The sequence below is a fragment of the Diabrotica virgifera genome, chromosome 2, assembly GCF_917563875.1.
Source record: "Diabrotica virgifera virgifera chromosome 2, PGI_DIABVI_V3a".
Classification (NCBI taxonomy): domain Eukaryota; kingdom Metazoa; phylum Arthropoda; class Insecta; order Coleoptera; family Chrysomelidae; genus Diabrotica; species Diabrotica virgifera.
In genome coordinates this window covers 75,009,943-75,036,449 of record NC_065444.1, presented here as the reverse complement: position 1 = coordinate 75,036,449, position 26,507 = coordinate 75,009,943, and the positions used below count along the sequence as shown (strand labels likewise).

The 26,507-nt window shown below is 32.4% G+C and overlaps 3 protein-coding genes across 5 annotated transcripts in view; 2 read left to right on the top strand and 1 right to left on the bottom strand.

The window, feature by feature from the left end:
* Positions 1 to 26,507, top strand: part of LOC114333512 (venom carboxylesterase-6) — a 78,100-nt gene that overhangs the window by 30,310 nt on the left and 21,283 nt on the right. For both annotated transcript variants that reach the window (XM_050643799.1, XM_028283397.2), the window contains 3 exons: positions 5,374 to 5,559; positions 5,686 to 5,885; positions 12,562 to 12,739. In XM_050643799.1, coding sequence (XP_050499756.1) covers positions 5,374 to 5,559; positions 5,686 to 5,885; positions 12,562 to 12,739 — 564 coding nt within the window. The remainder of the gene's footprint in view (positions 1 to 5,373; positions 5,560 to 5,685; positions 5,886 to 12,561; positions 12,740 to 26,507) is intronic.
* On the bottom strand, positions 18,126 to 22,477 carry LOC126880109 (uncharacterized). Of its 2 annotated transcripts, none has more exons than XM_050643801.1 (2): positions 22,373 to 22,477; positions 18,126 to 18,400 (listed from the first exon to the last, which is right to left on the bottom strand). In XM_050643801.1, the coding sequence occupies exons 1-2, from the start codon at positions 22,427 to 22,429 to the stop codon at positions 18,143 to 18,145; spliced, it is 315 nt and encodes a 104-aa protein (XP_050499758.1). In that variant the 5' UTR covers positions 22,430 to 22,477; the 3' UTR covers positions 18,126 to 18,142. The 2 variants fall into 2 exon arrangements, with proteins under 2 accessions (XP_050499758.1, XP_050499759.1); XM_050643802.1 differs by lacking the exon at positions 22,373 to 22,477 and adding an exon at positions 18,456 to 19,300.
* Positions 22,799 to 23,681, top strand: LOC126880108 (uncharacterized). The gene is made up of 2 exons (XM_050643800.1): positions 22,799 to 22,927; positions 23,131 to 23,681. The coding sequence occupies exons 1-2, from the start codon at positions 22,833 to 22,835 to the stop codon at positions 23,627 to 23,629; spliced, it is 594 nt and encodes a 197-aa protein (XP_050499757.1). The 5' UTR covers positions 22,799 to 22,832; the 3' UTR covers positions 23,630 to 23,681.

Genomic DNA, 26,507 nt, shown 5'->3' with positions numbered 1-26,507 from the left:
TATATAAGTTCGTGCGACTGGATGACTGATTACGCAAGAGACCATTGAGAAAAAGAATAAGTTTAAATTAATTATTTAACATTTTAAATGTTACCTCTGTTTATTTTTGTGTGCTTACTGATTTGCTTATTAAAATTTGTAATTTGTATGAATTGTAATTTGTTTGAATTCTATCAAAATGGATATTAAACATATTGGATTCAAGTCTTATTTCCCATGATATCCAATTTCAATCAGCAACACCAAAAAAGGAAAGGATTTAGTTGATGCAGGACATGTACGCAATGTTTCCGAATATAATAAATGCATCCAGTACTGTCATATTCAGTATTTTTACATGAATCAATACAACAGCTGCAATATCCTGTTTTCTTTTTTGAAAAATCCGTATTATCCGCCATTTCAGTTTATAAAGTTTATCAAATGCACAAAACAAAACTGCCAACTGCCACTAACACAGCGTTGCCACATTTTATTTAGAAAATCTACTGTAAGTTTAGCTTACTCAAAAACTAAAATACAATATACTATAAAACTTTATTAATATATTTGTATATAATTTAGAACTTTCTATAATAAAAATAACAGCTGACTAACTAGAAATTTTTTTATTTAGCTAATGCCTCGACAACTAATGGGCATTGGCATGGTGATGGTACAGTGGATTTTACCAGTTAGGTAGCTAGTGTTATGTGTAGTGTGTGTGTTTAGTAAGTGTCTTGTTACTTTGCAAAGTCGATGTCATTGTCTTTGCAGAGACGCTAATTGTATCCGAACGTCTGCTGTCCCTCCGGTGGGTACCGATCCCACAAGGATAGAAACTATTTTCATTTATTAATTTATAATAAAAGAAAAATTCTCTACCCTGGTGAGATTCGAACTCACGACCATTTGGTCCTTTCGATCCAAAAGTAGGCGCTCTTACCACTGAGCCACAGAGGGAGTTTAACTAGAAATTAATATGACTGTTTGTAAACAAAAACCAAACTTTTTTATATTTTAACTGGGGAAAAAATGACCAACTATTATTAATTTTTATCAGTTTTATATTTAATATTTGTATATAATATTTTGTCATCCACTGATTTTAACATCTGCATGTCTGGATCATATTCTTCAAACAATTATTTCGCATGTTACATTAGAAACACGCAAACACAACATTTGTTGTTTTGCAAAGTTACATATATTATAATTTTAATATTTAGATATTTTAGTTTTCCATCGTTAGCTTCTAACAGGCTCACCGAATGCCAGAACTCTTCAATAACACCTGAAATATGTACTGATTGCACTGCTACTTGAAATCTACAAGTTTGTTACACCAGAATCCAGTTTCATTTCTGTTTAATATTCATCATCTACGTCCTGGAGCTAGATTCCGTGCACTGTAGATATCTACACTTCGCTTTCTATCGATGTCAATTGTCGTGAAAATATTTGAATTTTTAGCTTTAATTGAATTATTTTCTAGTTTTGCTAGTTGATGCTGAAGTGACACTTAGTAAAACCAGAAAATATTTGAATTAAAACTAAAAATTCAAATATATTGACATTATTGATAGAAAGCGGTCGGCGGTGTTAGCGATTGTACACAGAATCCCACCCCTGAATCTTATTTTCGGTAATGACATTGGGAAATTGTAACAAAATGTCTAAAAATTAATTTAGAAATGGGGTAAATACTATTAAAAAGCAAATTTTATTTTTGTCATAAGGAAATGTTGAAATATACCAAAAATCTACTAAAAAATATTGCCTACTAGAATTTTTTAAAAAATATCAAAAATCTACCAAAAAAGTAGAAATCTACTAAATGTGGCAACGCTGCACTAACAGCGCTGGAGAAAACCGTCAAATCCCCTCTCCTCTACCCATGGCGCGCCATTTAAATTTATCAGATAAATGCACAAAACTGCCACTAACAGCGCTGGCGAAAGCTGTCAAATCCCCTCTACCCATCGGCTCATGGCCAATAGTTTATTGTTGTAGAGATTCGCGTATACTCAGTAATTAGTGAGCTAAGCTTAAAAACATTAAAGATGTCAAAGGGTTTTTTTGACTTACTTAAGTTTTCAAACTGACATATATTAAAATCACCACCAATTATGACATACATAGGTACTTAAATTTACTATAGGCAACAGTTAAAATATATGTAAATTGCTCGAAAAACTTATCAAAATCCTCGGGCTTATCAGAGGGGCTTCTATAAATATTGATAAGGCAGTAGTCTCTCCTGAAAATTATAGCAGATACCTCAATAATCATTTCGATTGACAGTTTGTTAATGAAATTCAAAGGCTGACACTCTCTGCTTAAATCGTTTTTTACAAATATTGAGGTTCCACCCCTTACGTTATTACAGCGGGAAAAATGGTTGATTAGCCTAAAATTATTTAAAAAAACATTTTCTATATATTGGTTATTATACCAGTGTTCACACAGAAATAAAAAAAGAACTCAAAATCAGCAACAAAGTTTTCAATTAATGATATTTTTTTAGACAAACCTTGTACATTAAGATTAAAAATATGTAACTGTTCAGAAGTGGTTATACAATCGTCAGCACTTATAGTACCACCTGATTCACTGGAGTCTTCTGAAAAAATTTTTAAAACTTTTATCTTCTCACTGCACATTGGTCGGGCCAAATTTCAGGATCATATACGTCTCCCACGTTTGACATAGGGAAAGCTACTTTAAAGGAAGAATATGACTTGTCCGTTTTATCAATTTTCTCAGATAAAATTAATGTGTGGAGCAGTTTTCGCCAGAGACTTCTTTAACGATTCCTCAGACTCGTTTGCAGACATTCTGTAGACATGTAAATAACCCATTTTCGGAATTGTTTTTATATCAGTTGTTTTATTACTTCCAATAATAATGTCTTGTTTACTACTTTTTCGACGATAATGAACTGTTTGCCATTCATGATCTTGTTCATTTACTTTACTAAATTCCACACTTTGAGAATTTCTCAATCTCATCTAACCTTACATCTACTTCGCAGCACAACACAGTGCAATCGTCCATATATTTTATTCCCTCCAACAACTTCAGACAGCCTTTATGAGATAACACACCACATTTTGCACATTTCAAACCACTTTGTGGAACTTTGTGACACTTAATGCAAGTTTTAACTTCTACCACTTCATTATTGACATGTTTAGTTGACGCCATCTTGACATTAGCTTAGAAATAAAAAAAATAGAAAGTCAAATAGAGTATCAAAATAAAAAGAAATAAAAATTGGGCGCCACTGGTTTCCTTATGGGAACCAAACATATACAAAAACAGAAACATTAAAGAAAAGATAGCTAAATCAAAAATTAAACAAAAACGTAGTCAATATATAAAATACTTTTTAAATGAAAGCAAATATGGCGTGACTTACCTTATCTATGTCTTTACTCAGCTAAATCTTTGTTGAACTTACGAAACAAGAGAAAGGGAAAAGACAATAATGAAATTATATTTTGCAATGAATCAAACAATATTTTTATTGAAACAAAATAAAATAAAATAAAAAGAACTGCGATCTCTCGCGGTATTACAAAAGTAAGAGATCAAGTTTCCAAAAAAAAAATTAAAGAGTTTACAAAATAGATAATACCTTGTACTAGTCCTGTATCTTCTCATAGTTGGTTTTCAAAAGTCCAAGGCACAGTTTACTTCACTAAAGTCACTTTACAAAGTAATAGATACATGGAAAGTACATATTATGCTATCCATAGTTTATAGAATAATTCAGCATTTATTTCTTAAATCAAATCGGCACTGCTCGAACAAAATATTGAAGAAACTTAGTATATTAAACGGGATCAAAAATACAAAAGCAACTCCATGCATTAACTATGATGTTAGAAACTGCTAACACAAAAAAAAATCTTCTAACTTTTGCCTGTATCCGAAAAGATTATATACCGGAATTGGTATAAAAAGTCGCGTTCGCCTAAAAACAGCGAGAACGTGGTGGTCTACCACTTGATTAGACCACAATGGAACACTATAACACAATCTTCTGCATTCTAAACTTGCAATCAAATTTGACTAAAACTGAACAAGAACTTCACTACTTAAATTTCTTCGGTAACCGCCTTTGGCGGCTACCGCCGAGGCTAACCCAACTTGAACTCCTTAAAGCTCCAACTTGACTCTTCAACTTCCCAAACTTGACTGCCACTTTCCTTCTCCCTATCTCAATCTCTCAGAAACCAAATCAATAATCCTCGACAACCAATCATAGACTTAAGACACTTACATACTCAATCAAAATTTTGACCAATAGGAAATGCAAAATAAGCTTTGGGTTGAACCCTCTGGCGTACACCAAAAACATGTCATCCAATCAACAAGAAAATAAACAAAACGGATTTTAATAGTTCATACAACCTTTTTCCCACCATAACAGCTGACTCAGGAAAAAAGACACTTGGACTTGTTGGTAAAACTCTGAACCACTCTATAAGATAAACATTTCACAGTCGACAAAAACACATCAGTGAAATATTTACGAGTCCCATTCTTTTGGCGGTACAAAACATATCGAGGTCCCTCAGATAAAAGAGATATGAATATCCATGAGAACACAAGATCGATCCAATACTGTGGGAAACGAATTACGTAATACACTGAAATACAAACATGATTTTAACGGACTGAGTATACAGGGTGAAGCGATGATTTTCGGACCGTTACAACTTTGATGTACGATGTACGGGAACACTGGAACAGGTGAAGTTTTAATTGTGGAACAGGTTACTCGTTCCGAATGTTAGACTACGAAAACGTCCCATGTGTTTTGTCGGACGGAACTTCCAATGGATTTGTTACCCTTTTATTAAACTCTCATGCAAAAATCAGACTGCTACTCACCACCAATATAAATTCTGTCATTTGATATGTTCTACGTGTCGGACTTATTGAAACGCCAAACATATTTTTCGGACAAACATTTTTTCATAGGTACATTATATAAAGTTTGCTATTGAGTAAACTTAAAAACAACCTGCTAGTTTTCACAATCATAAACTTGTCAAGATGACACGTTCCACAATTAAAATCACGTTCCACAAACTTGTCCTGTTCCAGTGTTCCCAAACATCAAAGTTTGTCCGACTAGACAACTTATTTATCCGTTATTAACAAATTTTCAATTTGCTATTAATCAACTTTTTTTGGTACGCGGGATCCAGGCCTATTAATCAGCTGATAACTGTTGAATCCTCATTAATTTCGTCTTGTGTTTCTTAATTTTAATAGCTCACTGTCGGCTCTGCACCGAAGTATTCTGTAACTGATGCTCTTCTGGCAAGTGCATCAGCTCAGTTGCCATTACAATACTAACTAATTTGCAATCATTTTCAGGATTTCTTTCTACTGGAGATACTGTTATACCAGGGAACTACGGCTTAAAAGATCAACAACTTGCATTGAAGTGGGTTCAGCAAAATATTCAATCGTTTGGCGGAGACCCAGATAAAGTAACGATTTTTGGACAAAGTGCAGGTGGAGCTTCTGTAACTCTTCATCTAATAAGTCAAAACTCGACAGGTGAGTTATTTATGTAGGAAAGCTTTCTTATTTAAGATTCGATATTCTGAATTATTTTGTAGGAATTGAATTGCACGAATTTTCATTGTCATGGGAAGGTATACCTAACTGATTTTATTTTTCTAGGTCTATTTAGAGCTGCTATAGCACAAAGTGGATCTGCACTATGTCCCTGGGCATATCAGTGGAATCATAAATATATAGCTTCCATAATAGCATCAATAATAAATCCAAATTTTAATCCAGATGCAAGTTCCCAAGAAATATTGGATTTGTTGCAAAATGTTGCCGTGGAAGACATTGTATTGGCATCTACAAAAGTTCCAGTAAGTAATCATCATCAAAATCGTATATTTATATAGCATCTAACGTCCACTACTGGATCTTAGATGGATATTGTTCTTTAGCTATTTTTTGTACCATCTTAATGCATAAAGTTTATTTGACATTTCGATTTCCACTTGAGCAATCTCTCAAGTGGAAATCGGTATTATCAAAATACCTAATTTTGGAATAGGTAAATGAGTTGCATTTGAGTATTAGCATGAGAGCTGTTAGACATGTTTAAGTAGGTATTTTAGGCAATCTGAAAATTTTTCAGGCAACTCTTGCATGATAGCCTAATACAAAAATGCCGGTCTGGCTGGGAGGGTAGCGGTTATTTTCCCCAAAATTCCCCCCAAAGTTAAAAACGGTAAAAATATATATTACAAAAAATATCATTGATATGACTTTAAAGTAAATTTAAATGTTCAAATATAAATAAAATAAACAGGCCAGGCGATTTGCGAGAGATTTTATTCTGCAGTTAACAATTAATTTTGTAGTTCGTATTAGCTTCTTTTACTTAATAAAAAGATATCTGACAAATCTAAAATATATATAATAATTACTCCAATATTTTGAGGTACAACAACATGGGTATCGCCAGGTCACGTGATTTTGCTCGAGCGAAAGGACTCGCTGCGACAGAGGACGCAAACAGCTATAGGTATACGCTCTTTCTCACACTGCAGCTTACCTATAGCACTTTTTATTAACATGCACGCGTAATTTGTTTGATCACCTGGCAGGTAGAAAATTTTACCAGAAAAAGCTACCATTTTAGAATATTTATTTTTAATATTAAAAAATACCCTGTCAAAATAGTCCGAATTACCCTGTTCGGAAAGAAAGTACATAGCTATGGTTCTTTTTATGAGGATTTTTCAGTGCGTCACAAATGATAGAAAAAAGGTAAGTCCGTGATAATATACATTTATAACATTTATTCTGACATTTATAACATGTCATTTTAGTCAAATCTGACAGTTGTCAAATTTTATTTGCAATTGGGCATAAAGTCTTTATTGCATTTATAAAATGATATTTTCTTTGATTTGTATAGTCTTATAAATTGTATAGATTATATTCGTAGATATATTATATATTTATTAAATAAATTTTTTTCTATTATATCGCCATCTATCGACAACTAGAATAATCACCGAACTAGAATAATTACCAAAGTAATCACCGACGTGCCTTTTTTTCTGTCATATACAATTTAATGCGTTAGAAAGAAATCGAAAAACTGTGACGCACTGAAAAATGCTCATGAGAATAAGTCTATGCACGTATATTTTTATATTTTATACTGGTTAATAGTATGTACAGATTCATATGCAATTTCCTGAAGTTCAGATGCACCCCCTGAAAATAATCCTAGAGCGCCCATGCAAGCATCTTGCAGAGCTAAAATCTCTCGCAAATCGCCTGGCCTGTTTAATCTCTTTACATTTGATAATTTAAATTTACTTTAAAGTCACGTCAAAGATATTTTTAGTAATAACAATTTTTACCCTTTTTTAACTTTGGGGAAAATAACCGCTACCCTCCAGCCTGACCGGCATTTTTGTATTAGGCTATCATGGACGAGTCACCTGAAAAATTTTCAGATTGACTAAAATACCTGCTCAAAAATGTCTAACAGCTCTCGGACCATATCAATTTGATAGATTAACAATTACTGTTAAAGTTAAAAAGTCATTATTTCTAGTTAGATTTTCTAAAGTATCTTTTCCGGATCATGGATAAACTGGCTTTATGTAGGAAGTAGTAGCTTTCAAAATGACATACCTATTACAATGCTGAATAGCTGATTTTTGACTAATTTTGTATTAGGAAATTTAAATAAGACAAAATCCACGAGGAAAATAAACTTCCTGTAGCTGGCTGTATACCATAAATCACAAAAATACTAGATTTGTTGTAAAAGGTATATTTTGAAATACCCTAAAAAAGGGTCACAAGACAAAACGTTTTCGGATTAAGAAATCCATAAAAATAGCATGCCTGAGCCACCAAAATGTGTTGGGTAAAAACCCTTTAAATGTAAAAGATTATGTTATGTTACATATTTCTATAAAATGTTAATGATGCTCTAGATATGCCTGGATGTTACCCAGGGCAACACAGGACTCTTCCCACGTGGTTGGAATTTTTTTTGGAGAAAACCTCACATATTGGATTTCAATGGCCAACTGATCAATGTCCAACTGATTTCAAATGGCCAATGTCAGTTTGACAAAAAAAATTCCAGCCACGTGGGAAGAGTCCTGTGTGCCCTGGGTAACATCCAGGCATATCTAGAACATCATTAACATTTTATAGAAATATGTAGCATAACATAATCTGTTACATTTAAAGGGTTTTTACCCAACACATTTTGGTGGCTCAGGCATTCTATTTTTATGGATTTCTTAATCCAAAAACGTTTTGTCTTGTGACCCTTTTTTAGGGTATTTCAAAATGTACCTTTTACAACAAATCTAGTATTTTTGTGATTTATGGTATACAGCCAGCTACAGGAAGTTTATTTTCCTCGTGGATTTTGTCTTATTTAAATTTCCTAATACAAAATTAATCAAAAATCAGCTATTCAGCATTGTAATAGGTATGTCATTTTGAAAGCTACTACTTCCTACACAAAGCCAGTTTATCCATGATCCGGAAAAGATACTTTAGAAAATCTAACTAGAAATTCTAACTCCAAAAAAAATTCCAACCACGTGGGAAGAGTCCTGTGTTGCCCTGGGTACCATCCAGGCATATCTAGAACATCATAATCTAAGAGCTAGTGAACCCTCCGACTAACGGTCGTCCTGTAAGGCTAAAAATTTTTCTAGTGATAATTCATAGCACACCAAGGCAAAAAACCGTGACCTGGCAGGCCTCAGCGGTGCACGTGTATCTACCAGGTGAATCGAAAAGTGCAAATTAAGGGGGTAAAATAAACTTTCTCCTGTAAGGTTTAAATTTAAGTATGTGTTTGAGTAAGTCATTTAGAAGAAATGTGTACAATGACAGGCGATTCTGAAGAGCATAAGACCTTGCCAGGCGAGGGGAACGATTAGGGGTTTTTCCTAAAATTTTTCTTTTTGCATAAAAGTTTTTTTAAAAAAAAATTTTTGCATAAGGATGCTGAAATAGTTGCTATATGGAGATGGTAGTCCAACTCTGAATCGAATATAAACAAAACCTGCCTTGAACCCTTTTTAATATTCTTTTTGCATCGAACAATTTTTTTTAGGTTTTTTGAATCATTTCAAACAGAAAACGTCTTTAGTGATTTTTCTCTTAAGTTAATAGTTTTTGTTATATGACCGATTGAAAATTTTGAAAATTGAGAAATCGGCAATTTTTAACCCCAAATCGGACATTTATCTAAAAATTTCAATGCTTCCAAGGTACGTAGATATTCTTTAAACATTGATTGATGAAATCCCGAAGAGTTTTTTGCAATAAAATATCGAAAACCCCTTTGTTGTTTTAATTGCTAATCAAGCGTGTGCGGCACTGTAGTATAAGTGAGGACGTTTGAATTGCATAAATTCATTATCTCGAGAATGGGCAAATTTCAAGAGAAATCCTCAGACAGGTCGATTTTTATTTTTGAATTAGGACTTTTTGGCATATATATATATATATATATATATATAGTTATTTATATATATATATATATATATATATATATATATATATATATATATATATATATATATATATATATATATAACAAAATATGCACAAGATGGAATGCAACCATAGACACGTGTTTCTGACTTATTAGTCGTCATCAGTATGATATAGCTAAACAGGAGCAATGCAACCAATTTGTGGCTATAATGTTAGAAGACCCTCAGGATTCGAGAGCAACAACTAACAAATCCACGGAGGAAGCTACAGCTACCTGAGCCAAGGAATGCCAAACGTTTAGAACGTTTTAAACAATCAAACAAGGAGAGGTTAGCGCGAGTTAATAAATATCTATAGAGTTATAAATATATATATATATATATATATATATATATATATATATATATATATATATATACATATAATACTAGTGACGTCATCCATCTGGGCGTGATGACGTAATCGATGATTTTTTTAAATAAGAGTAGGGGTTGTGTGATAGCTCATTTGAAAGGTTATTTAATTCTCTATTCAGTAATATAAACATTAACATAATTATTTATACAGGGTGTACAAAAAAAAATTTTCTTCTATTTGTCAAATTTAATCAAAGTTAATTTAATAAAAAAAAATTTTTGTACACCCTGTATAAATTAGGGCTTGCAATCCCGCATACTGAGTTCAATCTCGGTATTTGCGGGACTACCAATTTTCAATCCCGCGGGATCTCGGTATTTGCAAGATCCCGCATATTGGAAATAGTCATATTTATATAAGGCAAATAAAACAATGAATTAATCAAATTACACCGTTTATGGTTCATAAAAAAAAACAGTAACAAATATTGAAATAACAAAAAATATGGCTTCTTCCAAAAATACACCAAGTTTTATAAATCAACAATAAAAAACACATTTTTAACTGAAAATTTACATAGTTTACTTTACTTATTTAGTTGTTATATTACTTAGCTATAGGTTACTATTATTTAGCTAGAGTTTTCAATTGAAAATTATTGCGAAGGAAACACAACATATCCAAACTGTCGTCTGCTAAACGACTGCGTATTTTAGAGGCAATATAGCCACCATCAGAAAATGCCCTTTAGGCTTCCACACTTGTCGGCGGTATTCCTTTTAAAGCTTTATAATATGTAAATCTCAGAAGAGATATGTAAATCTCAGATTCATAGAGTGATTTTGTTTATAATGGACTCGTGTACCTATTAGTTCGTTATGGTGATGGGAAAAGTACATTACATGTTGACTATAAAGTTAACTCTAACTTTTGTTGTAATCTAAGATCAAGATCGGAATCCCATGACGGAAACTCTACATTGACGTTTCTTACTTGATCAGCCGCTTCATCATCATTGCTCTCAGCCTCTTCGTCACACGACGCGTGATAAATCGGTGGTGCGGTCACATTTCTACATTGTTGTAAAATACGTCGGCGCAAAGACAAAACTAATTCTGAAGCTAACGTTGAATGATTATCTTCTAGTTTCTTGATCATAAATTTGAGCGTAGCTTCAGCAGTAATGAGATTGGCATCTTGACGGCAAAGGAGTTCGACAGCAAGTTTTACCGGCTTCAAGATATTTTTAGATTTACTAAAGCATCACAATTTACGAAAGTCACCGAGCGATAGCGCTGGAGAGAGGTCGAATGTATGCTTTTTTCAGTCCCGCAAATCCTGCGGATCCCGCGCCTGTAATCTAAGTAATTGACCCGCGCCTGTAATTGACGCGGGATCCCGCAATACCGAGATCTCGGTATTGCGGGATTGGAAGCCCTAGTATAAATAATTATGTTAATGTTTATAATAGTGAATAGAAAATTCAATAACCTTTCAAATGAGCTATCACACAACCCCTACTCTCATTTAAAAAAAATATCGATTACGTCATCACGCTCAGATGGATGACGTCACTAGTATTATATATATGCCAAAAAGTCCTAATTTAAAAATAAAAATCGACCTGTCTGAGGATTTCTCTTGAAATTTGCCCATTCTCGAGATAATAAATTTATGCAAACTCAAACGTTCTCACTTATACTACAGTGTCGCACCCGCTTGATTAGCAATTAAAAAAACAAAGGGGTTTTCGATATTTTATTGCAAAAAACTCTTCGGGATTTCATCAATCAATGTTTAAAGAATATCTACGTATCTTGGCAATATTGAAATTTTTAGATAAATGTCCGATTTAAGGTTAAAAATGGCCGATTTCGCAATTTTCAAAATTTTCAATCGCATATATAACAAAAACTATTAACTTAAGAGAAAAATCACTAAAGACGTTTTCTGTTTGGAATGATTCAAAAAACCTAAAAAAAATTTGTTCGATGCAAAAGGAATAATTTTAGGAAAAACCCCTAATCTTTCCCCTCGCCTGGCAAGGTCTTATGCTCTTCGAATCGCCTGTCATTGTACACATTTCTTCTGAATGACTTACTCAAACACATACTTAAATTTAAACCTTACAGGAGAAAGTTTATTTTACCCACTAAATTTGCACTTTTCGATTCACCTGGTAGAAACACGTGCACCACTGAGGCCTGCCAGGTCATGGTTTTTAGCCTTGGTGTGCTAAGAATTATCACTAGAAAAATTTCTAGCCTTACAGGACGACCGTTAGTCGGAGGGTTCACTAGCTCTTAGACTATCATTAACATTTAATAGAAATATGTAACATAACATAATCTTTTACATTTAAAAGGTTTTTACCCAACACATTTTAGTGGCTCAGGCATGCTCTTTTTTGGCTTTTAGAACACTGATGATGAATTTCTTAATCCGAAAACGTTTTGTCTTGTGACCCTTTTTTAGGGTATTTTAAAATATACATTTTACAAAAAATCTAGTATTTTTAAATAAGACAATAAAAGTAGATCGTACCGATGATTTCTTCATTCCTCATTCATTATTCTTCTTCATCATTTCTTTATTCTTTGTCTATTGTCGCTTCATGAAAAATACTTTATACATTGAAGATATCTTTTGATTTAGGACATTACTATTTAGTATGTTATATTTTTACAGACAGCATGGTATGAACCTGAAATAATTAATGGATTTCTTTTCACACCGGTGGTTGAACAAGAACATGAAACGGCCTTTTTAACAGAAAGGATGTACGCAGCAATCGAAGATGGTCATGCGCAGCGAGTTCCTTTGCTAATGGGAATTAATTCAGAAGAGATGATTTGGGATGGAATGAGTAAGACACTTAAAAACAACAAACGAAAAACATTCACAATGAGTTTATAATACTTTGGATGACCGGTTTTATTGTTACAATGTTCTGCTCATAGTCAGATTCCCGATCAGGTTACTTAACCGCTAAAAGAGAAATTACAGTTGTTATAACATGAATTATGCCGACGTGAAATCTGCGTCATTATCATTCAGTGTGTACTTGTCCACTGCTGAACGTAGGTCTCCCGTAGTTCACTCCACAAATTTCACTCCTGGACATGCCCTGCCCAGTTCCAGTTCAAGGTCGATATTGTTTTGATTGCATCGGTTATTCCCGATCTACGGAGCAATTCTCTGTTGGTTATTCGGTCTTTTAGCGTTAATCCCAACATGGACCATTCCATTGCCTTCTGTGTTGTTCGAATTTTGTTTGAGGACATCTTAGTAAGCGTTAGCGTTTTCGCACCATAGGTTAGAACCGGCAGCATACATTGATGAAAGACCTTTCTCTTTAAGTAGATGAGAAGAGCTGATTTGAACACGTCTCTTAGCTTTCCATAAACCGCCCAAGTAAACCCTATTCTACGTATTAATTCATTGGTCTAGTTCTAGTTGTCTCTACTTAAGCGAATTTCGTGCTCTCCAGATATTTGTATGGTGATGTTTGTTCTATACTTGTCCCAGTTATGTTGATGTTCTCTCTCAGAAAGAGGTTTGTCATCACTTGTGTTTTTGAGTGGTTGATCTTTAAACCCAGTTGTGTAGAGGCATGGTAGAACCTATCGCACATTTCGATGGCATGATCAATGCGATCTGTTATCAGAACTATAACGTCGTCCGCGAACGTGAGGTGACTAAGTTGCTGTCCATTTATGTTTATGTCCTTTTCATCTAGGTTTGCACGCTTACAGCGGCATACGGTACCCTGAATTAGGTGAAGACATTGTTTATGGAGAATATAATTTTTCGCACATCGATGATGATGAGAATAATCATTGAGGATATGTGTGTGTGTGTTCACAAAGAGGGATGGGATTAGATACACTTTTTGCCACAGATATTTGGAAGTTGAAGATTGAAGACGTCATATTAAATTTTTATTTTAGAATTTTTGAAGAAATTGTATGATAATATCATTAATAGTTTTGGTGTTGAAGCTTAGTAGGTGTGAAATATTTAGCGGTAAACTTACATTCTGCTCCCGAAGTGTAGCAATTAGTGCTTTCGTATGGTATTTATTAAGTTCACAATTAAAGATTATACTGATGCAGTAGAGTAGTTATCACATGAACAGAGATAGTTGATACGCATTCTTATTTTAGCTAAATGTGCAAGAAAGTTGCCATGGTTTAATCTTATGCGACTTAGGGATGGGGAATAAAATCGAGTAACGTGATAATCAAATATATGTGGGATATTTTTCGGAAGTTGTGGGTATTTGTAAGTGCATGGATTTCTCGAAGTTTCTACAAACTTGAGCCAAATAGTTTCACATTTCTTTCTAAATTTTTTATGCAATTCTGGAATGTAATCGCTGAAGATTGTTAAATCTACTATTTCACTTAAAGTTGCTGAATTTTTTGCCATTTCATCCACTATCTCATTTCCTTTGATTCCGGCATGCCCTTTTACCCAGATAAAGACCAAGTCACTGCTATTATTTTTAAATCGAGCGATTGCCTTTTTAATATGGCATAGCAACTCATTGTTGTGTTTTTTGGTTATTGGTTGTGATATTGCCTCAAGAGCAGATAAAGAATCTGATAGTATAACCGTGTCTCCAAAGTTCTGTTCAACCGCGTAAGTTAGAGCTCTTTAAATAGCATACAGTTCGGCAGTGAAGATAGATGTAAATTTAGGTAGTCTAAGCCAAGCCGCACACCAAAGAAACATGAAACGAAAAACATGAAACATGAAACGAAAAACATGTTTCATGAAAAGAAAACACTGCTAAAAAAATCTCAAAGTCCGCCTACTAATGAAACGAGTGTGATTCAGGCTCATGACACATTTTTATTTTCGGAGAGTCTCATAAATGGCCGGATATATATTTGTTTAGCAGTGGTTTATTTCCATGAAACGTAATTTACGTTTCATGTTTCTTTGATGTGCGGCCGGGCTAAAAGAATTACCACTTTTTATATTAGAAACATAATAAGCGCTACCTACACTATTGCATGTTTTTATATTGCAGATAAAATTAATTTTATTGTTTTGGCATGGTAAGTTTCTGTATGTAGGTTTTATGATCTTTGGAAATATTGCGGAAATATTGATTTCCTCAATAGAAAGGTTATATATGGGTAATATTTGTTTAGTGTTAATGCTAAAGTTGTTAGTTTCTAGATAAGCATCTGTAAGAGGGGCAGAAGTTTTAATTTTCCAATAAGAATTTGTTAAGTTATATTCAGTGAGACTGTTAATTTTACTTAATAATTTATGTGAGTCGAAAGTCCTAGTCTTTAATAGAAAGTTATTAGACAAGAATTCTCTTCTAAAGTTTAGAGGAGGTTCCTGCGCTTCTGCTAGAATTGCAGCACATGGCGTTGACTTAAACGCACTAATACATATACGTATTGCTTTATACTGAATATGATCGATTTTTGATAAATTAGATTTTGACGATGAACCATATAAAAAGCATCCATAATCCGGATTGACCGGATATACGATTTATAGAACATTAATGCTATCTTTGGGTCGGCACCCCATCTAGCTTTACATATGCAACGAAGCATGTTAAACCTTTTTCGCATTTGTTGATAATGTGATTCACATAAAGTGTCCAGGTTAGTTTTTTGTCCAAAACCACGCCCAGATATTTATGGTGAGAGGATACATTAATATCAAAATTACTTAAATTTATACTGGTAGGGGAACTTAACCTATGTCTAGTGAAAAAGGTGATGCTAGATTTCTCAGGGGATAAGGTGAAATTAAAAGCCATAGACCATCTTTTTACACATTGCATTATCAGTTCCAAATCGCATAAACACTCATTATATGATTTACGGCTGCTACATATACAGAAATCGTCTGCAGATTGAATGATTTTAATTGTATTATTTGTTTCATTTAGCATGTAATGCAATTCTGCAGTATAGATATTAAAAAGTACTGGGCTTAGGACTGAACCTTGCGGAATTCCGACTGATCATAATCGAGGACCGTAAATGTGATTTTCTCAATCTCGAATAATAACTTCTTTGTCCGTATACAAATATGTGATTGTTTGTGCAAATTTATAATTTATACCGTATTTTATGAGCTGTACAGTTAGAATATCAATATCCAGAGTATCGTAAGCCCCTTTAATATCTAAAAACAAGCATGCTCATTGAGGATATGTTGATAATATAAGTAAAACTTATATGTTGTGAGATATGGATGCTGTATGGTTTTTTTATTTATGTACCTATGTACGGTTAGGTACCTAGTGTCATGTGTAGTTTGTGTGTTGAGTAAGTGTCTTGTTACTTTGCAAAGTGGACGTCATGCTCTTTGTAAAGAGACGCTAATTGTATCCGAACGTCTGCGGTCCCTCCGCTGAGTACTGATCCCACAAGGACAGGAACTATTTTTAGTTATTAATTTATAATAAACGAAAAATTTCTGACCCTGGTGAGATTCGAACTCACGACCATTCGGACCTTTCGATCCAAAGGTAGGCGCTCTTAGCACTGAGCCACAGAGGGGGTTATGTTTTTTTATTAATTGATTTATATTGAATTATCTTCTTAGTCTAGTAGAACTATTTTTGAAGACTCTTAAATATAAAATTAAACTAAATTAAATAATATAAATATAAACTCTTATAAATTTTGGTTACTTAATTTATGGTGGAATACGTTGTAAGGTTGAGTATTAGTGCTCCATATTGTGTCTTTTTTAATTATTAACATTGGTTTTTATGATCTTAAATATTAATGTCAGCAATCATTGAGGAAATTTGTAATACTGCTACCTAGTGTGTTGAGTCAACGCAAGGACTTCTGCCGTTGTATAAAAACAGTCCTTACCCAGAATAATCAAGTTCTGATCTCGTTCTAGATCAGATCTTAAAGAACGTATCCACTAGATTGGCGCTCCGCGCTCCCTGCAACTACTCCAATCGATACGGCATGCGCTTCTCTACCTATAAACCACCACCGATTTGACCACCGAGGCGGAGTGCGCACTGTTTCACGGTCCGGGAGCGCCAACGTATCCACCATGTGGAGCAGTTTCAGGAGCGCGGAGCGCCAACATAGTGGATACGTGCCTTTACAGTCACCAAAATGAATCATTGAACGTACTGCTTATAATCTAAATATCAGTGAAACATCCACAACCACACGTCGACAGTTAAAATCACTTCATGGTTCTCGTTATCGCATTTAAATTGTACAGACTATAGACGTTACAAACAAACGTTCAAAAGAACTTTACTGTGGACCAGTGCCCGAGAGCCTAGTGTTCGACAATCCCGATTTCTTCAGTATGTAAGTAAATTTATAACACTGGGGAACAATTTGAAACTTAATTTCTGTTGAGTTAAATTTTTTAGCAGTTTTTTATAGAATTAGGCATGCTGATTTCAAAACTGTTTTTAGTTTTCTTCTATCACGTCACGTTCTTTTTCTATGGGGGTGGGGCGCCTGGTGGGAGTAATGACGCTCTGATAACTGCAATTTGTCTAGACTTGCCTGTTAAATTCAGTCATGTCTGTTATACTGTGGTGAAACGTTGTGTGTCGGTTAGCAGTATTTAGTATTTTGTTACTGAAGTGTATAGAACTGCTTAGTGTATTTGAACTGAAACGTTTCCTCATGAGTAGTATAGCAGACGGGGTTCTAACTCACTTTGGTAACCTGTCCATCAGGGTCTCCGAAGCTGATGGACAGAAGAGCCTCCTTTGACCTTGGGGGTGTACAAGAATTACAAGAAGTGATCGTCAATGACCAGAGGGTTGTAAGAAGTGGTCGCTTATCTCTACATCTCTTCTTCTTTCCCGAAGAATTGTCACCTTGTCACCTGTCTCACCTGTATTTTCTTTGTCTTAAATGTTATGAAGAAGTAAAAGAAGCGGTCGGCAATGACCAGAGGGCTGTGTATTTGACCACCTTGTATATCGAGTGCAAAACTCATCGCTTATCGCTTCATCTCCTCTTCTTTTAGTTAAATTTGTACAGGGTGATCGAAATTTGAGACTTTAAAATTGTTTTTGTAGGTGTTGGTGAGTAAAAAAAAGAACTTGTGTGACTTGCTTAGTCGTATCCAAGCCAGCCTAGCCTAGCCTAGCCAGATAGAAATGTTTTAAATTTGGAACTTAAAGAAAAAGCAACGTACCAAATCTAAAAGTTTATTATACAAGATCGATCAATTTACATTTTTTTTTTTTTTGAGGAACTGAAAGAAAAAACAACGTACCAAATCTAAAAGTTTATTATACAAGATAGTTTAATTCATAATAGTGATACACAGCTATGTCGTTCCATAAGGTTGTTTTAATATCCATCCAATACGACCACGTCACCTGATCAATGTACCGGGCCCAAATTAAGTCGTCTCTGTGTAGTGGATGGTCATCTGGTATTTGGGCATTGTAATTTTTTCTATAATTAAAATCTTCATCGGACAAAATCTCTTCTTTAATTTTAAGTACACCCACACCAGAAGCTGGTAATGGTCGATGGATTAAGGGCTGAAATAATAAAAAAAATTAATCACTAATAGATGAATATTTCGTACTAGTGTACCTTTTTATGAATCAGGCATAGTTTCATAACAATACATATTAGTGTCCTTGTGAATTTCTAAGGATCTGTCACAAAAACAAAAAAATCTCTTACAATCAAAACATGGTATTGTTCCATATGTTTTTGTATCCCAGAAGATTGTAGGTAGAGTTTGAGGTATTATGGTTTTTTCAGTCTTAAATTTTAATTTTACAAATCGTTTTTGGTCTATGAAAACTGCCTCCCATTTATTTAATTGAGACTAAAATAAAAAGGAGCTTTATTTAAAAACATATTTTATTCAATGTATAAATACCGTACCAGCTGAGCTTCGTGTTGAGTGGCTGTAGATTAATTAAAAAACGATTTACAAAATTTTATAAAATAATAATAATAAATTATTTATCATTGAAACCCCATGGAAGAGTGTCAGGGGATAAATAATTTATTATTCTCTTATCATCGTATGGACTGAGTGCTACCTTTATTTGAGACATTGTATAAACATCATGCTTTTTCGAAATGATTGAATTTTGGTAAATTTCCACTATTACTTTATTAAATAAACTTGCATAATAATCATCATATGACAGTTCTTTTAATGCAGATTTTTTGATTCCTTTAGCCTTTTTTATTTCCGCTTGCTGATTTAAAATTTTCATAGTGTACATTTTCGAACGTAATCCTATGAAGTGTGTCATCAATTCCCCTTGGTTCTCATCTTTCATGAGACCTAATACTTTTTTATTCCGTAATGGAATACTATATACATTATCCTCTTTGTAGTCTGATGTGTCAAATTTGTCAATATCTTCTTTAATATGTTTATATAAATCATCAACAAAAAACTGATATATTAAACTATCTGTATCGGTATATAACAATTTTGCTTGATCTTTAAATTTTTTTATGACATAATTATAATGAAAGTCATATAAAATGGTTTTGGAAATATCCAAAATACACATCCCTATATATATTGGTTTATTAAAATTGACTTTTTGTTTTGTCATTTCAATTATTACAGTCTGTTCATCGAAAATAGTACAACTATGAAAATTAGGTTGTGAGATATAGAAATTTGCTCCATATCTTCCATTATATTTGTTAACAATTTTTATTTCTCTATGTTTTCTTACATTTTCAATACTTTTTCCGTAAGGGGCATTGATAAAAAGTTTAAATAAGTTTTTTTCAAATTCATTTTTGCTTTTCTTTCGCAAGTCAATGTTTAGATCAATATATTTTTTTAACCAAGGGGATTGTTTAAATTTCAAACATCGATGAATTTTTATTATTTTCAAACCTAAGCTAACAATCTGTTTCAAATATATATAATGAATAACATATTTTTTTTTATCGTACAATGTGGTTAATAATTTAGGAATTGTTGAATTAGAAGATGGTGGGATTATGTGTTCAGGACAAAGAGGCAAATCTTTATGTAAATTAAAAAGTTCTTTTGGATATTCGATGTCTATCTCAAGTATGTATCCATATTCTCCATCATTGGGACAATCTAATATGTTTTCCTTATAAATATCAGTCAAATTAATCCATTCAAAGCCTGCATATGGCAACGCGTAACTCATCGCTGTACCATAAAGATTATTAAAATCCCAATATATTAGATAAGAGACTTCTTTATCAGGATTGTATTTATCTTTCATATATTTATTATTAGCTTCTCCATATCTATTACTACATTGTGAAACTCCTCCTCGTTTTGCTTTTTCAAAAAACAAAACCATCTCACTCTCTCTTAATAATTCCAATTCGATATTGGTTACTTTTAACATAGCATCAAAGGCTAATCCTGGTAAAGTATAATAATGAAGACTATCCAATCCATAAGTTTTTAAACACATAGATCGAAAATTCTCAAAAATATCAGTCAAAAGTAGTACGTCTGTTTTTAAATACAATTCTGCATATTCCTGCAGGTTTTTTATCTGAAATCTAGTCCAAACGTTGCAGGCATGTTGATAGTCCTCTTTAGTAATTCCCTCGTTATTGACTTTACTATAAAAATCGTCAATAGATGGAAGACAAGTGACCTGTAACTTCTCCCAACTGTCTAAATACTCATAAGGGAAAATACCCTTTCTTTTAACCAAATTAAACTTCGAATCATCATTAAAATATCTGCGTGTAATATTTTTTTGGTTATCATCTAGATATGAGGAAAGTTGATCTAATGAACAAGACATAAATCTAAAGGAATCAATAAATCTAAAACTAATATTAGTGCCATGGATAAATTTGGTAAATGATATATACCTCTCTTTGTTTATCGGTAATAGTGATAGATGTCCTTTTATATCAGAGTTAAGACTTTTAATTAAAAAATGGGCGTCGTAGCCAGAGAGATTATGAAATGTGACAGGAATTGTGTACGAAGTCCTATAATTACTGGAATTAAAATCTTTCTGTTCTTTATCAGTTAATGTTATAACTTTTTGAAATTTTTGAAATAAATTTTCTCTATATATTTTCCAAGCAATCTCTTCCAGTTCTTTTACAAACCATGTTTGACAATCACGACCCGTATATATTTTAAAATAGGATAAAGAATCATCATAAGAACATTTAAAATAATAAGCTATACTGAAAGCTTCATGCTTTTCAGTGAAACAAGTTTTCAAATTAATATTATTATTACATTTGGTAAGAATACTTTCAAGATCTGCATATATAACGAACGGAACACGTTCTTTGTGATTAAAATTTTTAAATTTCATTATATAATTTTTTTCGGTAGGTAAAACCATTTTAACAGAATTTAGCTTAAAACAATCGTCTAAATGATTTTGTAAATATGTCTCACTACTAAAATGATTAAAACATCGCTCACAAAACCATTTTTTATTTCGAATGTTCCCAATGTTTTTACCACATAATCTTGAAAAATGTTTAATATAAGCAAAATGAAATACCCTCTGTTTTATGTCCTCCTCCTCATCATTATCATCACTTACACTATTCTCCATGGCATTTAATACAAGTAGATTTATACGAGGAGAAAAATTTGTCTGGCTAAATATCAAAGGTAGAATTTCGTTTCTTGTTCCTAATGTAAAGACATTTATAGCAAGTTTATTTAATTTTTCAAATTTTGGAATATCTTTAAGATCAATGGGAAAACTGATGTTATTAAAGTTTAATATTTTACTAAAGTGAGGATAGGATGATGTTCGGTCAACATTTTTTGTGGCAGGATGTAAGGCAGCAACAACGGACCAAAGAAAACAATAAGGATCAGAATTCCTAACATTAATTACACTTCTAGTATTTTTTATAGACTTAGGTAGCTCAACGTATGTTGAAATACCACCAAGTAATGGATCATATTTGTTTATATTAACTTTTAAGTTTAAAATGTGAGATAGTGCCCATCCACTGTCTTTTTCTTGAAAATCTTCAAACTTTCTTAAAACTCGATCTATACAATTGATTTTATACCAATCCTTTATGTTTGTATTTTGATCAATTATTTCATTTTTCGTGGAAAAATGTTTAACAGACGTTTCCCCATCTTGAGGTTTGATGAAAAGTCCATAAAAAATTACATTAACTTTTAACATACATGAAACTAAATTTTTCTTAATTTGAACTGAAAAACTTTTAAAAGCCTTTTCCATAAATAGTTTGGGGTCTTTATATTTTAAATTTATAATAACGCCTGTCTTAACTCTGCTATTAAAACAAGATTCCAAATCCTGCCACAATAACCCTCTATTACTATTTTTTCTAACATGTAATCTGTTTTTAAAATTTTCTACATAGGTTTTAAGGATGGACATGTTCGCCTCTACACAATGAAAATTTCTAATACAGGTAGCCCTATTTTTTATACATTTTTTTAAAAGTAAAATTTGTTTTTTCAAATATTTTATATATTTTTGTAAATCAGTTTTAGTTTTAATTAATCTACTTACTGTTTCAATCTTCTTCACCATTTCAGTGGAAATTTCATCGATCACTTTAGCACTCATGTTGACCAAAACGTTATACAGACCAAACCGTTATACCAATAAAATCCTGTATTTATGCATTTCAGAAAAAAAAAATACAGTGACGCATTTCTACAACACGCTATTCAACGTGATTATATTATCGAAAACACATTGAAGGTTAACGCTGACGTTAATACATTTTTAAGTCAAATAGTTCACGAAAATACATTATATGCAGATAAGCACATTTTATTCAAAATAAGCAAAGTTTGTAATAATAAACGTTTTAATGATAAACATGTTTTCTGCATTTCAATAAAGATCAAATAGGTCAATGATATCACTGACGTTAATTTATTTTTTTATTCTTACTACTTAAACTCGTGTAATTTTAAATGAATCCATCAGTTAGTCAGTAAACGAATAACTAAACACTAGCAAAATGACCGGAGTACCTTGTCAATTAGTGATTATTTCCGAGGATCCAGATAACTTACCAATAAAGGACGCCTTTGTTATTGTAAAGCAGTTATTTATGTAAGTATTTTACTTATTTAATTTTTTATTTGTTCTACATGATTTTATTTCGTCTGACTGTTTAATTTTTTTTTTATTATGAATATTTTATTGGAGCATTATAAGTTATTCCAGATCATTACATTTGTAAATTTTATGTTCTGATTTGATTTCTGATTTTCTTTGAAAGACTGTTGGTTGATTCTGTTTTTTTTTTATTTCAGATATGGTGTAGAGGATGTGTCACTTAAGGGAGATAAAATATTTGTCAAACTATCGTACTCACCTAATAATAAGACATTAAAAAAGAAGTTTGGATACCTTCCAATAAGGTATATGAGAATTAAAATAGACAACGAGGAGGAGTTCCATGTACTGGAAGATATCTGCAAAAGATACCGCTTCAACCTTCTGGACGATGAGGTGGAGGAATTTGAAAGGTACCAAGAAAAAAAACAGCTGGTGGGTATAAAGCGACCATTTCTTTCTCCTCCTCCTCCTCGTCCTCCTTCTCATTTTGGTCACTCTTCTCTTCTACCAATGACTTCATCTTCTACACCAACGAATTCAACTGCTCCACCAACGAATTGGGCAACAACATCAGCAGAATCACCAGCAAAAAAACAAAAACGAAAAATGACGAGGACGACGACATCACAAAACCCAGAGGAGGTACTAGATCTTGACGAACTTAATATAGATCATTTCCTGAGTCAGAAATAGAAAAATTGGGAAAAAGTATGTAGATTTATTAAATAAAATGCGTTTTTAATTATTATCTCTTTTATTTCTCATTTACACCTTTTACTTGATTAAAAAATAGTGATCAATCTTTTTGCGATATCGACCATCATTTATGTCGCTATCTTTGAAAATGGATAAGAATCCGTAATTTTCATTCCAACATATTGAACATATTTTTTTTAAATCTTCAAAAGTCATATCTGTTCCAACGTGATCGTTGTAAATGTGTTTTAGATTTAAATCGTCTTGTTTAAATACAATTAAAATATTTGCATTGTCTCTTATAAGATGCTTAGGTATTTTTGCATAACTCTGACTCAAATAAAATGGATCCACCTGAGAATGTCGAGACATGCTAAAATATTCCCGAATAACATCTTGGTTGTCACACGCAACATCATCAAAGATAAAAATGGAATTGGGCTTCGCTTCAGATGGGTGCATTATATCAGTACTTCCACTGTAAGTATAATATCCTATTCCTTTAATTGGTTCTAATAAAGTTTCTAAATATTTGTACTTTGGTTGCATTAATGATTTTGAGTAAATATACACATTTTCAAATTTTACTCCATTAGCATGTTCCAATAAACTTATCATCACATTGGTCTTACCACAATTTGAAGGACCAACTATAAGACATCTAATAGTTGAAGGAAACAAAACTCCATGCTTTTTAAATTTATTCTCAATTGGCTCCAATAAATTATTCTCCACATCAAGCGTAGTCTTTTGTTTTACAAGCTTCATGTCTGGTATCAATTTGAAAATAAATGTGTTGTGCATCTATTAATAAAAGACCATTTTTAATTTTTATTATTTATTATCAACATTTTCTACAATATTTATACCAATAATGAATATTAAATACATTGTTTAGAGCACATTGCAAATTTTCATTGGTATGTTGAAAACACGTATGAGCTTTAAAAATATGTTTCATAGTTTCATCTGAAAGTATATTAGGTTCATCTTCTACACAATCAATGCGGTTTTCCATGAATTGTTCCAAATATTTCTTTGTTTCATGATTTCTCACCAATATTGTTTCATCCAGTATGTTGTCGTGTAAAAATTTTGAGATGTCTTCATATTTTAGATGAGTATCACAATGCCACGATTGCCAACTTAAACCATGGTTTTGAACAAATTGTTGTTCGATACATTTCATATACGATTTATTTACCATAGCTTCTGTTACTGGTAACACAACCATTCTGTGTATCATCTTTTCTGTAGTAGGATCTAAAATAGCAATTTCCCTGCAAAGAAAGACATCTTCCGCAGGAAAAGAGAAACCTTGGATATCTACAATGAACATGTTTTCACTCTCGATATTCTTTAACAACCAACAAAATCTTGCAAGTGGAATGTCTTTTAAATATTTTTCTATCCCCACTTCTTATATTACATCACTTTTATTTATCCAAGAGTTGTGAGAATCGTCAAAACCTAGCCACTTGACAAAAACTTTGTTTCCTTTTTTCTTCAATATTTTTTCTACTAAATAACTATCTTTGTGTTTAACTTTCTGCAATTGCTCTTTATAAAATCCTCCTAGAATTTCTTCACCTCTATAATCTTTTAACAAGTATGTAATAGGGTTCCCAAGTTTTATTTTATAAACAATGAAAATTTCATTAGACCAATTTGGATTGTATTTCTTGTCAAAAACTCCTCGATATTTTGAAATGCGTACATGATCACCGATATGAAATTTTTGACTTTCCAAATCAACCATTTTAATGTGATTGTATACAGTATTCAACAATAATTTTTCATGTTTCTTTTTAACATCAACCGGTTTCATGCCTATTGTTGTGTGAACTTTGTTATTGTATTCATTAACAACTTGATGTAAATTATTAATCCATTTGTAGTTACCATTGAAACTAAACTGTTTCCAAATCTTTGATTTAATCGTGCGAATAACTCGCTCAGCAATCGCAGCCTTTTTCTCACTGTATACATTGTAATGATTAATGTTATATTTTTTCAACAATGTTTTCATATATGGATTAAAAAATTCCGTTCCCATATCTGTTTGAAGATTATTTGGTGTTTGTTCTTTAAACACATGCTCCATACATTTAGCTACTTCGACACCTGATTTATTTTTCAGAGGTAAAGCCCATAAAAATTTTGAGAAACAATTTATTACAACCAAGATATATTTGAAATCTCTGTTTGTATTTGAATACTTTTGCATATCAATCAAGTCAGCTTGGAATAAATCATTAAGAGATTTTATAATAATTCTTCGTCTTTTAAAGTTAATTCTTGCAGGTTTGTGTAACTCATTAACAATATCTCTTTTAACAGACATGATATTTATTCTATAATGTTTGCCTCTTTTAGTTCTTCAATAATTGAATTTATTTCATTTGTATGTCCTGTATGCCCAGCTAACTGTGATGATAGTAATAACCTCAATCTAGCTACAAGTTCGTTTGGATCATCCCAGTGGACGTAATCTATTTTATTGTTGTTTACTTCCATAAGTAGTCCTTTACCTTCTGTTATTGGTGCAATTATTTTTTTATATTTTTTTAATTTACTACCATCTATCTGTTTACTTGATAAATAATGTCTTCTGTGAGCATTCGTAGCTACAACTATTTTTGCATAGTTATTTACATCTTGATCTGTAAAATTAGCTGGGTGTTTCTTAAACAAAAGCTCATATAATCCAGACGTACCTTTATATCTTTTGTTTTTTAAAAGAACATCAGCACCATCTATGTTGATTTCGGAATTCCCAATCAGCAGCTTTTCAGATGTTTCATCAAATCTAACTCCATATTTATGATCAAATTCTTTATTTAAAAAATCAGCCTGCATCTCTGTAATATATTTC

What these genes read in the sequence shown, in the direction of transcription:
- LOC126880109 (XM_050643801.1), bottom strand. Translation starts at nt 22,429, where the DNA reads ATGAGTGCTAAAGTGATCGATGAAATTTCCACTGAAATGGTGAAGAAG. An exon ending in TGGTGAAGAAGATTGAAACA is followed by an intron (nt 18,401 to 22,372) that starts GTAAGTAGATTA and finishes TTATTATTTCAG; the next exon opens with CCCTTAATCCATCGACCATT.
- LOC126880108 (XM_050643800.1), top strand. Translation starts at nt 22,833, where the DNA reads ATGACCGGAGTACCTTGTCAATTAGTGATTATTTCCGAGGATCCAGAT. An exon ending in ATTGTAAAGCAGTTATTTAT is followed by an intron (nt 22,928 to 23,130) that starts GTAAGTATTTTA and finishes TTTTTATTTCAG; the next exon opens with ATATGGTGTAGAGGATGTGT.